Genomic DNA, 19042 nt, shown 5'->3' with positions numbered 1-19042 from the left:
TCACTACCCCAGATGAGAAGCCTGTCACAAGAAGTATGAACACTGCTAGTTTAGTGCCCTATTTACACCAGCTAAAAATAGCCACGCACCCAAAACATGCTCTGTTTTGGACACTGGGTGGTAACAATAGCCGCAAGGCTGATCAGGCCCAATTAACGCATTCCCACAGGAAGAAAACATGCACTAGTCAACAGCTCAGACGGCAAAAAGCTCTTGGAACAGAAGCTTGCTGCCCAGCTTCAAATGCACCCTCATCACTGCTTTTGTCATCTTCTTCCTCCCCTTGCAGCAGGGCAGACTGCCCCGGGGGAGCAGCCCCAAGGGACATCCGTTCGGCCTGGGAGCTGTAGTCCGGGGCCTCCTCTGCGCCCAGTGAAGGCAGGCAGTTTTGGAAGAGACTCAGCAAAAACTTAACGAGAGTTGTTCTTTCCAAGGCAATTGTTAAGCTTTGCAAATAGCTTCCTTCAAGGAAGGCAAACAAAAATCCCTCTTATTTTCAGCTGCTGCTCTTCATAAGCATTTCCCACCCCAAAGGCAGACACAGATACCCTGCAAGCACACACCGCAAGGGCAGACATCTGTATGCTTGCCCGAGATCTTCTTTCATTTGGGCAGAGCATTGGTGGGATTTCTGCAGGCTTAAGAGGCGGTGGGTATCTGGGAGAGGCCGAAAACATTCAGCTTAAGTTTCAGAAGAGTTGCACTCTGGATCACTGGAGTCACTGACTCCTGTTTGCTTCCGTCTAGGGAACCAAGCCTACTGGTAGTTCAGCTTCTGCCTTACACTAGGGTTAGTCCAGAGCTGAAGCCAGATCCTCTTTGAAGACAATGACAGAGCAAAAAAAAAAAAAAAGGATGGAAGTGTAAGATGAGGATGGACATTAGTGAGAAATAGGGCCAGTAAAGGAGGCGTAAGGCACAGCAGGCATAGTTCAATAGGCAGCATACGGGGATGAAAAGCTCGATATGCTGACCTGGATTTCAGGATGTCTGCTAACTTCATTCATGTTCTTAGGGAATTTCTGGACAGCTTATTTGGATCCCTGACTATCAGTCTGAGATACACTTCCATGGAAGACAGTCCTTACCAAACCCTCTGACTGAGGGAAGGGTTAGAAAGGCTTTTTGTTTTGAAGTCTTTCTGAACTAAAGCAAAGCTAAGCAAAGTTAAAAGCCTATATAAAATTAATAAGTTGTTCTTGACCTGTTGAAACAGGTTATACAAATCTGTCTGTAAAAAAGTAAGCCTAAAACCAGTTGCAATACGTAATAAGCAAGTCTTCTCTGCATTTCTTCCTTTAATTAAGAAAGCTCCCTTTGGCTCAGCTGTGACTGGAGCTACCTCAGCAAGTGAGTGCAGAATGACACTAAAGAACACCTACTCTGGCAAACGAATATTCAGGAGTTGTTTTGTCTAAATAAAACATTTGTTGTGGTGAGGCATCTGTTTACAAATTTTACAATAAAACATTTTCCAAAGATGTTCAGATTGAAAAAGCCACTCAGAGAGAAGCAATGGGGCGAGGAAAGACTCCCTTGTTACCAGCCCTCTGGCCGTTCTGCACAGCTTTCCCTCACCACAGAACTGTCTTCCTTACATTTATTGCTGGATTTACTCACCAGTGGAGGTGCCACTATCATGTGACAGTCAGATTTATCATATTAATTGCTTTTTTAGTTAAAATGCTAAAGCAGGGATTAATTGTACTGAATTTGAATTTGGCGGGGGAAGGAAGATGTTAAATCAGCACACAAATAACCAAGAGGCTCAGCAGTGTGGGCTGACAGTGAGGATGCCACATACAAGGCTCGGTTGGGTGCAGGTACACGTGAACAGAGGAAGCACCTGGGAAGAAGCAGTTAGCACAGAAAGGCAAGGCAGCATGGATAGAAACATATGGAAGCCAAGTTAAACACTTTGAACCACTGAAGTACTCTGCAATGACTAACTTTCTAATGCTACATGCAAGAATAATGTTTACATTAGTTTCACTCTGGGAATTGAAATCAAATAATGGTGTCACGGGGTCCAGTGATAAACAGACAGCTATCCAGGAGTTGCTCAAAAAGTTGTCCTCGCACAGCTCTACCTCCACGTTTTCAATGAAGATTTCACAGCAGATAAGCAGCACAAGGCATTACTACCTGTGAATCTATGAGCTACCTTGGGAGGCAAAAGGTATGCTGCTAGTATCTCCCGTCACTGATGGTCTTACTCAACGTGTGTGCTGGGTCAGGCTGGGATGTTAACTTTTCCCTGCAGCAGCCCATACAGTGCTGTGCTCTGCACTTGGAGCTAGAACAGCAGTGGTCTCACACCGGTGTTGTGTCTGCTGCTGAGCAGTGCTGGCACAGCATCAGGACTCTCTCTGACCCTCCTAGGGGGTGGGCAAAAAGTGAGAAAGAAACATCATCAGGGCAGCTGACCTAACCCAACCAAAGGGATATTCCATACCATGTGGGGTCACACTCAGCAATAAAAGGTGGAAAAAGGAAGAAGAGGGGAGGGGTGGGCTCTCGTTGTGAAAACGTCTGTCCTCCTCCCGAACACCAGCTACGTGCGTTGAGGCCCTGCTTCAAGGACATGGTCAAGCATCGCTCATTTGTGGGAAGCAGAGAGTAATTTCTTTCCTCTGCACTTCCACACAGCCTTTACTTGTTTGGTTTTGTTATTCCCTTTCACCCTCCCTTTTCCCCTTTCCCTTTTTTCCCTTTAGTTGAATTAATTAATAATATTTCCTTAATAATATTTTTTCCCCTTAATTAAATTATCCTCATCTCAACCCATGAGTTGTTCTTTCCTTTACTTCTTCCCCTCCTCTTCTAAGGAGGGGGAGTGAGAGAGCGCTTGTGGTGTTCAGCTGCCCAGCACGGTAAAACCACCACAATGTGAAAGGGAGCTTTCAGTGATGTATGAAGAGGTTAGTCAACACGTATCCATCTGTGTGTGCAGCAGCACGTTATGTAGAGCAATCAGCAAGGCATGCGTTAAAGAAGGTTATAGGCTGATGGTTTAGCTGCAAACAGCACATTTAACTCAGACGTCATCGAGGGACAGCAGCTCGTGCCCCTGGGTGCCTCCCTAACAGTCACTGCAGTGGAGAACAGCACTTGCGATGCTAATGGACATATGCTGCTACTCCAAATGTTTCCTCCTCCTGTGCTGTTGACTTCCCTGCCTGACAACTTATTAGCCAGGCAGCGCCATACACAGCTTGAATTCCAAGGACTTTATGACCTAAAGGAAGAGTTGATAAAAGGCTAAAAAAGACCTGGACAGGAACACAGCTTTGGGGCCAGTGGCTGTCCCTCCAGGGTCATCAGATAGCTTGTCCCACACTCCTCCTGCAATGTCAGCAGCAACCCCGTCTGCTAAGCCCGCAGTGCTCTGCTGGGTACTGGCTTCTGGCCCCATAACCCAAGGTCGAACACAGCCACGGACAGCCTCCTCACGGGTGTGCCAAACAGTGATTCCACCCTGCATATTCACCCCACCTATATTCAGTGTGAACAACTGTGAATCACCCAAGGGCTGCCTGCCCTTTCAACATGAACAGGTCATAAACAAAAATCAGTCATAAGATGTAGTTAGGAAGAGGAAACTGGCTGGTATCATTTTCCAGCAGCTGACAAGAGAAGCCACATGCTTTGAGAAAATGGAACATGTCTGTAATAGCACAACCCAAACCACTCACATGCTTTCCTGTGCAAGATTGCTCCCCTCAGCATGGGACTTGCAGCATTCACATTCCTAAGTGGCAGGTGATGAACAAGAAAAACTGGAGGCAATGAAGAAGTGCATGGTCCTTCCATGGGTAATCATGCACCTAGCATACAGCCGGGACGGGCATTCAGCTGCTGCCAATGGTAGGGAAAGGGAACAAGATTTCACCGGCACCTTACACAATAAGGCAAAAAAAGCTCTGAGAACGTAAACTCACAGCACATATTGCAACACGCTTATAACGTTAATATAGAAACCCATAGTAACCCCTGCTAAGGGTGTTAGTTAATAATGGCTCACAGCTGATACTGAAACATAATGAACTTAGATTAGGAATGTGTGAACAGCTTAAGTAATGTGCATCAGTTCAGACAAACTTACTTTCCCTTTGACATTCATACAGAACCTTTTCTCCTTGTTGCGATTAATTCCAGAACCCAGGGCTATTATTTTTAAAGGCAGAAGCTGTCTCTGATCTTTGTCCTACACTGCACCATTTTTTTGGTCAGAGGCTGCAACATGAACAGAGGTGGGCAGCACAGCTTGATACACGGCCCATTGCCAAGGGCAGCCTTATTTTCATCTATTCTGTCCTAGTTACTGTGATCTTGCCCACATATTTAATCCATGAAGATGATTGTATATTGTTCCTGAAGTTAAAACAACCCTGTCCCCCATCAGTACAGATACTGTAAGTTGTAACGTCTGAGCTTGCTTCGTAAATGAAGTTAGATAATGCTCTATTTCATTTAACCCTTCGCAATGTAGATTTGGCCCAAGGTTTCTTTACTGACAAAGCAGCTGATGAATGCCTGATCATTAACAGAATGATTACCTGGCTAAGAAGCATTGTCTTCTCTCCTTGGCCACTAAGTTGTATAGGCTGCCTTGGCTAGCCTCAGTTGATACTGATCTCTATTTTAGAACCTTCCTGACTTTAACCATTATATAGGTCAACAAACTGAAGTAAATAAATCAAAACCACTGTGCAGTTCCCGACCTAGATATGGATGATTTTCAAAGAAAAAAAAGGGCAGCTACATACCCAATGCTGACAGACAGTTAATGGACTGCATACACTTAAATAATGTTGGTTACTTAAAGTTTCATCATGAAGCTCTACTAAAAATTCATCCTCAGAGCTAATTTAGATAGACAAGAGGAGACAGGAGTCCCTAACTGAACGCATTACTCATTACTAGAGCTACCTTTGAGCTAATGCTACAATACTTATGAAGCAGTAGTTAAACATATTTTGTCCATAGCCAATTCCTGTACAGTGATTTTATACAAGAACGCAAGGCCCATTAGCTAGGTCTGAATATGTCCCCAGGGAAAAAGCAAAAAGAGGTTTCCACTTCTCCACAGATTTAACTCTAAGAAACTCTTATGTCAGGCAGACACTCCACAGTACTTAACCGAGGTGTCCAAACAGAAAGCTTTCTTTTAAAAAACTGTGTTTCCAACCACTATAGCTGCAGCAATAACCTCCCAAACGTGAAATGAGTAATAGAGGCAATGATGTCTGCAGACAGGCTCAGAATGACTCAGGAGTGAACTCCTCCATCCCATATAAACTTGATTAGAGCAGCAAGTCCAACCCCCAGTTATGTGACTTCAGTGCAAGCATTACCTAAAGAATGACTGATTAGTGCAAGAAACAGGTTTGGTCAAGTACAGCTCCCTCAAACTAGAAGCTCAGGTGGCAGAAGCTGCAACACAGAAACAGGAAGGGCAGAAGAGAACAGGGAGGAAAGCAGCAGACAGCACTGCCAAGAAACTCCCTTGCTGAACTGAGGTCATGACCAGGCACTAAACCCTGCAATTAAAGCTTTAATTGTCTCATAGCCCCAACCATCAGGAAATACCCGGGTATGTCTGTAAGCTGCTGATCTGGAGGTCAGTAGGCAGAACTACAGGCAATAGTAGGAAGATGTGGGAAATATGGTAGGGAGATATGGGATATATATATATAGGAAATAGTAGGGAGAACTATGGGAAATTAGAATCCCAAAGCTACAGCAGGAGTTATTTCTAGTGCATCGATTTTGGTAACCCTACATCAAACCTTTGGGGATGGGTAATCAATGCAGACCTGCAGCCTGCTGCCAGAGGAGCTCGTTACCTTGTCTGGAGTCAGACAGGGCAACCCAACAAACAGGCAGCACAGGCACAATGCAGAATCGTACTACAGCACTGACTCCAGGCCCAGCTGGCATGACACTGGGAAGCTGGTGAGCTTCAGCCATGGTCAGATGGGGCAGCTAACAACCTCAAACCAAAAAGCCCTGGGCAAGGTAGCATTTCCCTCAAGTTTCTCATGTCATAGACATGAAGACATCTCAGTAGAACAGACACCCTGTTCTCACTGCTAACATTTTCCTTCCTTAAAAAACAGTGTCGTCAGTAAGGCACTTCTAGTTTCTTCTGTAACTTGTTTTCAATGCATATAAGAAATGCTTGCAGGTAAAAATGGGCTTCCTAATTTAAGCTCTGGCTCAAATATTTAACTTTTTGTTGTTGTTTGCAAAGTTATTCAATTTATTTAGAGAAGAGGCAGACAGCTGGTCAAATCAAGTATCTTGGCAACATCTCGAATCCAAGTGTTGTCCCAGCTATCCTGTGGATTTGAGGGGTAAGAAACAAACATCTCTATGAATTGCTGATAGAAAGAACACAGTTTGGCAACTCCAGGAAAAAAAAAAAAAAAAAAAAAAAAAAAAAATCACTCATACCCATCCTTCCAAAGGTTTATTACTACGATAAAGCTTTCAGCATTAAAATAACTATAGTATCCATATATTAACGCAAGGGCTGCTGCTGCTCTCAGGTGTGACAGTGATTTAAAGTGTATTGCACACATTCCACATAGAGTTTAAGATAACATTATAGCTAATGTTACTACACCCATACAATGCATTTTCAAACTGATTCAACATTCAACTCACTGTATCTGTAACACCGAATGGCATTTTCATTTTATTGAACTGCAGCTCCCCTGTGCTAAAAGCTGCTTAGCTGAAGTAACTGGTCAGAGTAATTCCAGCTCCGGGCAGGCATCCAGATGCTCGTAGCTTCCGCTGACCAGCTGTCAGAGGCTGAGGCCGAGCCACGGCTGCACAGAGCAGAGGTTTTAGTAAGGCTGCCCTGCAGTTCTTCAGCTCTCCCGCTAGGTGGGCCGCAGCTGAAAGCTGATGCAGCTCAGCAGGTTTACGACTTTCCGAAGGAGTTGAAAGCACGGAGGTCACAGTTAATCTGGTGCTCCGTACAGAGCCGGTGTAGCCTCAATTGCATATCTCAAGGTAGCCCACAACTTCCCAAATATGCTTTATAGCTGCAGAAAAATTAAAAAGTTAACCACTTTTGCAATCAATTTCTGTTCTATCCACGTATTGCCTGCAGTTGTTTGTTTAGACGCTGGGATTGTCACCCTGGCTTCTCTTGCGATGGTGCGGTGCTGCTGTTTTAGTTCTTACCAGTAATCAGTGCATCTTGCAGGGCAGCTTTGGCACATGCATGAAAACATGTGGCCAGATTAACAGCCTTTGTCAGATCATTCATTTCTGTTCATTTCTGTATCTATTCCTTCATCAAGAGACTACGATACAGTCAGTGAACACAACCCATTCAAAAGCCACAACTAGATATTGTCAGCTGACATAAATACCCATAAATAACTACGTGGATACACACAGCACTAAGGAATGCTGATGTTATCACATAAACCAATTAAGCTCTTACGTATCTTTTGTTTTGCCAGGTCTGTCTTTCTAGGAGCTTCCAGAACAGAAAGGTGCCATGGTGTTTGTTACCCACCACTTCGCAGCATCACAGTGGCTTGAGGCCTGGAGGGCAGCTGGTTCAGAAGCCCTGCTCTCGTCCAGCCACCCTGAGAGGGCTTTATAGGGCACATCCTGGTATTTGGATACCCTGCATATGTGTACGTGTGGCCCTGGTATTTGGGTACCCTGGGTGCACGCACATGAGCACCATATATACAGACCATACCATTTGTTATGAAGCTTATTACTTAATAAGGGCTCAGCTTCCAAAGAAACTCTGTACGCAGGTTTCTAGCTAAGGAGCACTGACGGAAAACCCGGGAGCTACTCCTGTCATAAACCCCCCCGCCGAGCCCCTCCACACCGCGCAGAAGCCCGCAGCTCCCCGGGCTTTCCCCAGCTCCCCTCACGGCTCCCGCCCCGCCTCAGCCGCCCCCGCGCAGGCGCCGTGCGGCTCGCGGCGCAGTGCAGGGCGGGCCGGCCGCCAGCTCTCCCCGTGCCGCTGCCGCCGTTACGGGGCCGGCGGGCGGCGGCCGAGAGGGGCGCGGGCCCCGCGCCATGGCCGGGGGGCGGCGGGGCGCAGGGCGCTGAGGGGGCGGCGGGAGCATGGCCGAGTCGCTGCGGGAGGAGCCGCCGGGCGGGCCGGAGTCGGAGGCCGAGCTGTCGCAGCGGCTGGCCCGCACCAAGGCCCGCTCGTACGGCAGCACGGCGAGCGTGGCGGCGCCGCTGGCCGAGCGCTACGTGGAGCACCGCCTCAGCGCCGGGGACACGCTGCAGGGCATCGCCCTCAAGTACGGCGTCACGGTAAGGCCGCGGCGGGACGGGGCGGCAGCCGGGGGAGCTGGGCCCCGAGGCCGCCGTTAAGCCGCGCCGTGCTGCTGCTGCTCTCGGTGTCTGCAGCACCCGCAGCCCCAGGGCTGCGTACCTCAGCGCGGCGGCCCGTCCGTGCTCACACGGCAAGTCACCGCTACGCTCGCTGTGACCATCGCGGCTCTGTTGAGGAAACACCTTGTGTCGAGATTGACACACAGCTGTGACCCGGAGAGTATCTGCCAGCAGCCTCAGGGCTCAGTCCTCCCATCGGCCAGCCACCGCCAGCCCGAGGTAACTTAAAGAAGCGGTGCTGCGTCGCGCCCCACGGAGGAGGCTTCACTCCTGTGAAAGCGCTGGGAGGCTCAGGCCAGCCCATTCCATGCACAGGGCTCTTGGTCTATCAGCAGGCTCTGACACCGCTCCTCACATTGTCATCCCAGTTCGTCTGGGGCCCACCGAGCTACCAGCTGAGCTGTCTAAATGCAGCTTCAGTAGTCCCAACGTGCAGAATTGCTGGGGGCCAAACAATTGATCGTAGTCAGCAGCATGGCACCGGTAACACAGCAAACAGAAAGAGGTACAATGCAGTCCTGAACTGGGAGGTTCTGCCTGGAACAGCTTTCATTTCCTTCTCTGGCTCTGAAAGATCTACTAAGGCCTTCCAGATTCAACAAACTTCAGCAGCATCAAGCCTTCATTGTGAAAGGAATATTTAAGGGAAGAAATAGAAAGTAGCTGAACCAAATGTTGTTGACAGAGTTAGTGGCATTTTGAATTTACAGTGGTCTACATTAAAATGAAGGTTTTCTTGGTACTGAGGCAGAGCAAAGTGACCCTTGCTGCCTTTTTTTTTTTATTGCTACTTTTTGGTAATGCTTTTCATGATGGATAGCCTCTGGCCTAAGTATTTACACTTCTGAAAGAAGAACAAAACATAAGTATTGGCACTGTGCAGCAAGTGAAAAACATATACATGAATTACAAAATAGTTCAAAAAAAGGCATTTCTAAACTCTACAATTTCAGCTAAATTAAAGTTGTATATAAACTTTACCAGTCTTAAATGTTTAACTTACAAACCATAAACCCATCGTGTGAACAAAGTTAATAAACGTTTGCTGTGCTATTGATGCATTTAAAATATGAATGCTCGCTTTGAAGATCTCCTTTGTTGTTTGATTCTATGTTGCCAGTATTCTGCTTAGGAATGGGAGCTGCATCACTAGACTGAAACTGAGGAAGGGAGATTCCATGTCAGTTTAACCTATGGGTACTGCCAAGTTAGTCATTTGTTATTGCCTTGATGGTTCCAGCCCAGGGTATGAATGCAAACAGACGTGTTTGTTTTAAAAAAAATGAAGAATCTTACACATTCACACAATGACAAGGACTGGCTTCCTCTAAGGAGCCGTTATACTTGCTTCCTATGTCTTGTATACTTACCTGAAAGTGAGAGTTGCTGTACTGCGGAACATCAGAATTACCTTAGGCTGCCGTTACTTCCAGCATTACTAGCTTTAGAAGCTCCCCCATGTGCTTTTCCTCAGAGGGAATTACTGTGTAGCAAAAGACAGACTTGTCTGGTGCCTGAGTTGACATATGTATAGGCAATTTAAGATGCATGAAAATAACATGTTGGACAGAGGGAGTTCCCTGTGCTTTGGTTGGCCTCAGCTTCTGCTGCCCTTCTCCCCCCAGATATCATTAATCTTGTATGATATTTATTAGATCTTCTTTGAACACTTGGGTAAATTAACTCTGGGATTAATAGCTCACATGTTTAGTATCATATTTATGGTTCACTTAGAGTACAGCATCCATCATACAAAGGTATCCCTTCTAGTGGGGGAGAAGGGTGAGGACTACTTGTTCCACTGTTAGTGGAAGTGGTTTGGATGAATTCAGCACCAGTTTATGCACTAGCTAATTTTCAGTTACAGTATTAAGAGCAATATGTGTTGTTATAAGTCTGCAGCTAACAAATCAGTTGAGTTTTCCTAGCGCTAAGTAAACTACCTGCTAGTTAGGCAATACACCTATGAATGTATGAGTCAGAGCTGTAGAAAGAGTAGAATATAGTGCACACTATCAAGTAACGTGTTCAGGATTGCAAAGGACATTCTTTAGAGACATATTTCCTCTTTCATTGATACTTAGTGCAGAATGCCACCAGATAGTGCTTAAAAGATATTCCAGGAAGAATTAACCAGAGGTAGAATTACAGTGCAGTAGGACAGAGAAGAGCAGTACAGTGCATTATTTATCAGCTACTGAAGCATCAGCTTCCTAGTCCCATTGATAAGACAACTGGAGTTGAAATAGCTATTTTAATCTTATATTGTATTTTTAATTGAGAAGAGCTCCAGCTGGCATTTTAAATTATTTTGATAACTATTAAGAAAGGCACTGACTTTCAGAAATTTTGAAAATAGACATTTAAACTTGCATCTGATGGCCATTATTGATTTTGTTACCAAGTCACATAGCTTTCTTATTGGCCTTCAGATGGTACTCTGCTTGGGAGGAAACTTAAACAGGCTCTAAACTACGTAAGGTTCACCAAAAATAGTCTCCAGTCTTCAGGAGCTGGGACAGTAATAAGCTTTTCTTATTGGAAGTTTCTGACATTGGATGTTACTCAGCTATTAAATCCAACCATGCCATTAACTTACTGACTTGGAAGAAAAATTGATGAGTAAGAACTTAATATTCTTAGTAGGGAAGCAGTATGAACTTCAGCTGGGGCTTTTTCTTTGTAGAAAACCTGAGATGCTATTAAAAATAGCATTAAGTATGGAACAAACAGCTCCTCATACATTAGTACTGAGAGAGATGCATCTAATGAATTCTTGCTTCTGTCCTGAGGTAGCATTTGCTGAGTAGGCTATGGAGCATTGTGGCTAAAAGTTGCCTAAGGAGTATTTAAGTTATGCAGCAGCTGTTAACACGCATTATGACACACAGGAGCTTGTTAATCATGCTGTAGAACCGGACACATGCAGCATGTCGTCTATGTAACTGTATCAGAAATTGTTTAGGATCTCCCATCCCTTTCACTGCCTGACTCCTCACTGAAAGTCAGGACTTCAGCTGAATCTGAAGGTATTACATCAGCTGCGGATAGAGGAGCATAGTATGGATGAAGTGTATACAGCTCTTCCAACATTTGTGGTACTCACTGTTCAAAACCAGCAAGTCCTAGGATGCTCAAGGTAACCATCACCCCTTGTTTATCCATGCTTTTTAAAGTAGTTCAGCTATAGCAGCTGCTAGCAGTTCTGAGCCTTACTCTAATGAAAGCCAAACCAGCAGTGCTTTTGCCATATAATTTTTTTTTTTTTTTTTTTTTTTTTTTCCTCCTCGTAAGTTATTCACGTAAGCCTGTAGAGAGATGGGAAGACTATTCAAGAAATGCATCTTCAGCTAGTACAAGACTTCTGGGAAGACCAATACAATGGAATCAAGTCTATATGCAAGGAAGAAGCTAGAACACTAAGTTAACAAGGCTAAGATTTACTATCTGCTCTGAAGTCTCTGAATGCAAAAAAAATCCTTTAATGAAATCATTGCAAAAGTGTAGTCTTATTCTAACTAAAGGTTACTGTTGTACTTCCAGAAGGTGGCATTTTATACTTTGCCAAAACGTAATAATTTACATTTTTCCTGTCTTTTTCAGATGGAACAAATAAAGAGGGCAAATAAACTGTTCACTAATGACTGTATATTTCTGAGGAAAACCCTGAATATTCCTGTGATATCAGAGAAACCATTACTGTTCAATGGACTTAATTCACTGGAGTCTCCTGAGAATGAAACTGTTGACAGCTCCCCTTCTTGTGAAGAAGACCCAGTGACAGTTCAGGAAGAAAGTAGTTCTTCTCCCAGTCCTCAAGAACCTGACAATCAGCCCACTGCACCAGAAGAACTGTCTGCCAAAGATTTTCTACAGAGATTGGACTTGCAGATTAAGTTATCCAAACAAGCAGCCAGAAAACTAAAAGATGACAGTGTCAGGTAAATGCCACTTTTAGTATTAAGCATCTTAATTTCATCCTGAAGGCTTTTCAGTCTAAGCTGGACCCTCTCTGTGGAGTATCTCAGATAGCAGCTGTAGTTTTGTCAAGAGCAAGTCTATGCAATCATCATGCACAAGATAAAATCACAGTACACCATTAGCAGATGCCTTGACATGGTAGTTAAAGGCTGCCTCAGTGTATGGTGTTCATAGGACTGCAATAGCATCCTAAGAAAGCTAGAAGGCCAGTATTCTCCAAAGTGTCTTGCTGTGTAAGTGAGCACTATTTAAGCAAACCCAGTTTGGTATGACTGCAGGGACCTTGCATCTCTTCTCTTCACGTGGAGAGCTGGAAAGAGGTTATGCCAGCAGATACATGCTTGGCTTTCAGAAAGTTGTTTGATACAAAGCTTCTTCCATCATCCCAGTTCAGTTCAAATACTGATACCTTCCAGGACCAAGTCTGTTGAGCATAGTCCCTTTTTTTTTTTTTTTTTTTTCTTCAAAAAAAGTTAAGGGTCATTTCATCAACTTGAACTAAGTTCAACAGACAAAAACTTGAGGGGAAACAGTACATCAGATTTAGCAGTTGGATAAGCCTCATTTTGGAAAAATATCCTGTGAGACAACTGAAGAATGCAATTTATCTGTTGTACTCCATATACAGCTCCCCATCATCAGAACAGCAGCAATTTAGAGCTGCTCTCTCGGAAGGCTGGACGGCTTTTAGTGTTACATCTTGCTAGCACACTTTGTTTTCACTGGATCACATGAAAGAAAAATGCTATTGTACCTCAAATCCCTCCTCCTTCAAACTCTTTCATTTACATTATTATATTTGAAACCATGGAGAGCATTCCTATCAAAATATGCGCTGCTGATGACTCTCAGATCATTAGATGTGTATCTGACGTCCATTAGAGTAGGTGTTGACCCAGCAGTTAAGGTGAGTGAAATTAAACTGTAGTCCCTGTCAGAGGAAGGCAATTGTTTTTAACATCCCTTCAACAAAGTTTGCAGAAGAAAATTCACTTTGGCTCTGCTCATGCTGTGGCAAAGGCTATATGGTGAAAATGACACTGCACAGGCAGCACACCACTACTAATATCCACTTCCTGTACTACTAAACCTACAGTTTAGGAAGGGAGGGTCCAGGAGGGTCTGCTACAAAGTTTCCTTCCCAGGAACAAGGAATGCAGTAGGACAAGTTACATTACCAAGAACATCTGCTTCTGCTTGCAGTTTCTTTAAAATCAGCTCCAAAACTTGAAGCCCTAACATCTCACCATACCTGTCAGCCTGATTTGACAGATGTTATGACATCTCAAATGGCTCTTCACTTTGGTCGGCCTTAAAGTCACCAAGAATGTGTGCACTTAAATGCACCAATTCTGATCACATTCACCTGGTGTCTGTCTTAGGTACATGTATCTATTTCAGAGTCAGCAACAGTCCTGTGCTACAAGGGCGGCTTATGGTGAATTGTTCTTTAATTATAACTCTTGAAGTTACTCCTTTCAGCACTCTCAAAGGAATGCAGTATATTAACTTCTGAAGTTAACTTCATCCCGACAAAAGCTTCTCACTGTTAGGTAAAAAGGGTGAGGAGCACGCAGGTACAGATTTAGATAAGTTAAGCTTCAATAGCCATGCAAGCAGACAAGTGCTAGAGACCATAGAATGTGATCTACTCAGTTTGTGCTAACTGCCTTTTGCTCTTAGATAGTTTACAGAAAAATACACGTAGACCTACATGTAATACTACTTTTACTGGAGTTTCACTGACCAAGAAGTCATTGTTTAATGGATCACCGCAGCAAGCAAATTTATTCAAGACACGGCCCTAGGTGAGCAGCCTGAGACAGGAAGCCCTGTTTTTGTTTTGGACAGTATTTTTGTAAGAGGCCAAAAAATGCACAAGTTGTTTGTAGCATATTTAGGGAACTCTTATATTAGCATATTATGGAAGGTACTCATTTTATTCCACACACGGCACACAAGTTAGTAGCTTGAGAAAATGCTAATGCTTCATCTTGCCCAAAATGCTATTAGGTATATTTCAGGATGCTGAAACTGAAATTGAGTTTAGTGATGCTTATTATATCTGACAGAACACCAGAGATCTAATGCAAGCTCTTTGTAGGGTACTTAGGATTTCAGAGTGCGATAGGCTAGAACACTAAGGCCAAATGTATGCTTCTGGGACAGATCACACCTTTCTGTAATTGCATTTTTCGGTGACTGATTTTGAAAACCTTGTAATTGAATAGAGCCTCTCTAATCATCAGTGTTTATATGAGGCAATATAATTAAATGGCATGCAGCACTGGAACAGAACCTTATCTTGTCACCAGCTTTGTTGCCTAGAACTGAGCCTAGGAAAGAATACGGTGTTACAAGTTTTAAATGCTTCAACAAGTTCATTTAATTTGTCCAATAATTGTTCGCCATCAGCTCACAAAAGAGATACCTCAATAAAGGAGAGTACCTGTGGAGACCCACATTTCCAGAAGCTGAGCTCATATTGCTGCCTTGTTTAAGTCTGGGTGCTAGAAGCATCTAAGGATTGGATTGAAATTTCCTTGTTCAGTCACAAGTGTGCTCAGTCTCATGGAAGTGGTTATTAGCATTTGTTATTGTGGCCTGACGCATACAATAGCTTGCAGCAGGCATTTTTCTATGCTTGCCTCCTGCTGGGCCAAGTGGCAGCAGCATTCAGGAAGAGACAGAACTATAAAACATTATAATGCTTTGCTGTTCCTTTCCTTCTGCCTCAAGGGGAATATTACAGTGACTTACCACTCCACTATTTTAAGCATCTTAAAAGTAAAGGAAGATTCAGTCATTAAACATATACACACTGCTATTTTGCTGCTTGTGGACAATGGACCAAAGCTGCTATGTAATCTTACTTCATATAAAGCTTTGGCTTGGCTTGGACTGTATGAAATAAGCTCTACTTGCTATGTACAACTCTGAAGGTCTACAGCAGTAGTACTCCTGACCATTACCTTGGCTTGGAGTAACGTGTTGTCAACCTCTTTGCTTAGCAAAGCACTGCAGCCTGGGATAGAATGCCAGAAGCTGTCTTGCCAACTGCAGCATTCCTGAGCCTTGGTTAGAAGTTTATTCTGCACATTACAGCAAGTCACGGCTTTGCTTAGCTTCAAACACAGTCACCCACTACATAATTCTAACATCCCACCACATACAGAAACCCCTCAAAGTTGGCTGTGACCCAAATGCCAGTCTCGTGCCCTGTATTGAAGACCGCCATGTGAGCCCCTAGTTGAAGTACATATTTCACAGGGGAAGTAGGTATGAACAGCTTAGATTTTAGTTGTTCTGCTACCTTGATAGGCTAATCTTCTAGTACTGCTGTCACACATATCCCTGCAATAACCGCAAGTTTAACTCAAAACCTTATTTTCTGGGAGGTTTAATTTTTTGTCAAGTTGTTTCAAATAAAGAAATACCTTTGGATTAAGATATTTTTTTCTGGACTACTCAGGAAGAGAGGAAGATTGTGAAAATGAGAACAAGTTACTTAGCAGCTTGGTTACTCCATGCTTTACCCCATTTGTATTCTGGGGGGTATACAAAATTTAAGCAGTAGTTAATGGTGCTTAGAAGTTAGCAGGAAAAAGTCAGCATGACGGCATTCGGAACATGATTGAAACGCATAGTGTAGCCTGTACCGTTATTAGGTTACGTGAGTAACAGTACCTTTGTATGCAGGCATGTACACCATTAAGAACAACTCCTTTGAAACTCACAGCACAACAGCTGAAGTCTTTCAGTCCTCACCAACACGCTAGAATTGACAGCAGCTTCCAAATTATGTTACTGAACCTATCCTTAAAGATATACTACTAGAAAATGATGGTCTTTGTAGTACTTAACGTGTTCATTTTAGTACCAGTTGCCACACCGCACTGTATATATGAACACTTTTTTATAAGGGCGGTATTGTCAAGTAAACAGTAAGCAGACTGATGTTTCCTGAGGATGTTTAATAGCAATAAACTGTGGTTTATCCAGTCATCACACTAGAGTTTGTAGGCAACTATTTTCCACTAAGAAAATCCAAGTGATCAGTCTCAATATTGAGTGATGCACGGGGAGTATGTATTAACAAATCCACTCAGGGAAAATCCTTGCAGCATCAAGACAGATACAGATACAACTGATGGATCGCTCCTCTTATTGCCTCATTTGCCCATCTGCATCCTCTGCCACTCAAAAGGCTTTAAGCAAATGTAGAATTCAAATACTGTTTTTGAAGAGAAATGGGAGAACAGAATAGATGTAGATAGAACAATAGAACTCCAGCATGCTCTCTACTTGCTTATCCTTTATAATAGCGCCAAATCAGAAATACCACAAATAGTTAAGCTCTAAACAGCCTGATGATGTGGAACCTTTACAGCTTTACTTACTTTTAGCCTTCTGTTCTTGAAAGTAATGAGGATTCCAGGCATGTATAATGAACAGTAGTATACAACTGTGTTCTTAGGAAATTACTCTTAACTATTTTGATCCATTAGGAAAAGTGGTTGTTAACATTTTAATAAGTTTGTACTGTTGAGGCATGATATCTGTCCCTGATCTGATGATTATGATCATTTCCTTTCTAGAGAGGAGGAGAATGAGGAAGGTCCCTATGCAACTTCTTCGTATCACCACTAGAAGACAGATGCGATGGCCGGAAAACTTTCCATGAAATCAGTTCTTACAGAACTAAATGGTCAATAATTCAAAAAAGTCTTTTGGACTCATCATCATGATGTACTTTATACAAGTCATGAATGGGTAATTGCACTGAAATTATGACCTCTTCTGCCTTCCATAGGTTAATGTCCTTATGCTATATGAACAAAGGGTTTAAGCCTTCCAAAACTAGCAATGGCCTTTATACCCCTTCTGTGCAAACTGTAGCATGGTAGCAACAATATATCCTTGAGGTCACCCTTTACGCAGGATGTTGATCTTTAGTAAAGATTTTGTAAATACTTGTTAAAGTGAAATTTGTTTTAAGTATTTAAGATGTTAAGTAAGTTTGCTTGTAAATGACAAAACCGTAAGTGGAAGTTTACTTACTCTGCAGACACAGGCAAGCTTGCTGTGGAAGTTGTGTCTACTTCAGGGCTGCAGAACTTGCCTCTGAACTGTACGTGTCTGTGTGGTTATAAGAACATCCTTTATTTCTAGGAAGGGGGGTCTGGCTTGTTTTCATTAGTTAAAGCCTTTACTATTAAAGAACTGTGTACAAACATTGGCTAGTAAAAGGGAAGCACTACAGCAAGAGATTTTTCTTTTGTAAGATAAAGCATTGAAATATCAGATCTGTGTTCTTGTGTGCAGTTACATTGTGTGGTTTTAATTTAATAAATAAATTTGAATGTTTGTTCATTATGAAGTCAGCTTGGTTCTAGACTTTTTTATGAAGAATGATTTATCTAATTACATGTGATATTAGATGTTAATTTTAGGGCAAATGTGCTCCTTTACTATATACAAAGCTCCACCCTTGCCTCTTCCCTTACACACATGAAGTAATTTCTTAACACAAGAGTTTACTGCTTGAGAAATATTTACTACTAATGAGACTCCTAAAAAACTATTTGATCTACTTGTGCAGTCAACCAAAAACTTTCATTAAAGTTAATAAAAAACACTGGTAAGCCTTCACTATTCTAAGATGTCAGCATTCAGGTCTGCAAATTGATCTCACCTGAAGCTCAGGAATGCTGAATGCAAACTGCATTTGTTCTTCACCCTGTAGTTAATATGTGAGCAACTTCTTGTTAATCATCCTGGATTGTTTTTCCTCAGTTATTTAACAAGCTTCACAACACTTCAGTAAAGAATTGCTGCATCCCTCCTGTGACAGATCTTACCTGTTCATCAGTTCACCTGTATAGTTTATTGCTTGCTCAAATGAAGAGAAAACTTCCTGCAATACAGTAACTAGCTTTCAATATTGCTTCAAAATTTAACACTAGAAGTAAGCCTCTAAAAGCCCTGGAAAGACAAGTTCAAATCTAGGCAGGAATTAGTACGTCCCTAGAGTTTGCAGGAATTTCAGTCCAGCAGACTCATTCAGGATGTCTCCAGCTCTGATCCATTGTAGTGGCACACAAATTCCCAAGAAGCAGGGAAAGTTGAGAGTAAAGAAAGCATTCATTCCTGTGGAGACTGCTGAGTTCGTTTTATCTTTCTGTATTTTTTAAATGGGGATTTACATCTATTGCTTAGATGCTAATTTCCACTGTTTTCAGTTAATTCTAGTAGGGCATTACCAGAGCCAGAAGAAACCTTTCTGAGATTCTAGCTTAAGGCTCAGATGTGTTTCTGTAACCTAGAAAACAAACAAACAAACAAACAAACTTTTCCTGCTGAAGATTTACAATTTTAATAGCACTTATCCAGCCCCCAGGACTAGTGTATTTTGTTAATCAGGTCAGAAACACAGCTTTCCTTGCACCACAAGCACAGTTTCCAGTAGCCACATGAGGCCAGTCAAGCTCCTGACAACTGTACTTCACCTCATGCTTCCCAGGAGCACTGCCATGCTCACAGGATGAAGGACCTCCATGAAAAAGGCAACAGGCTATCAGTGACACCATTCACATGTAGGCTTCCTGACTGGGAAAGCCACGCAGAAGGGTATTAGAAGCACCTGCTCCGCCAGCCAGAAGGAACAGGA

The 19042-nt window shown here is 43.1% G+C and overlaps 1 protein-coding gene across 1 annotated transcript; it reads left to right on the top strand.

Moving 5' to 3' along the window:
• Positions 1–7964: 7964 nt before the first annotated feature.
• Positions 7965–17752, top strand: LYSMD2 (LysM domain containing 2). Its single transcript, XM_035335360.1, has 3 exons — positions 7965–8310; positions 11995–12332; positions 16971–17752. The coding sequence occupies exons 1-3, from the start codon at positions 8113–8115 to the stop codon at positions 17020–17022; spliced, it is 588 nt and encodes a 195-aa protein (XP_035191251.1). The 5' UTR covers positions 7965–8112; the 3' UTR covers positions 17023–17752.
• Positions 17753–19042: the final 1290 nt, after the last annotated feature.

This window comes from Oxyura jamaicensis, chromosome 10 (genome assembly GCF_011077185.1).
Source record: "Oxyura jamaicensis isolate SHBP4307 breed ruddy duck chromosome 10, BPBGC_Ojam_1.0, whole genome shotgun sequence".
Classification (NCBI taxonomy): domain Eukaryota; kingdom Metazoa; phylum Chordata; class Aves; order Anseriformes; family Anatidae; genus Oxyura; species Oxyura jamaicensis.
Note: the sequence above shows the minus strand (reverse complement) of the source record. Positions and strands in the feature narration are given on the sequence as shown.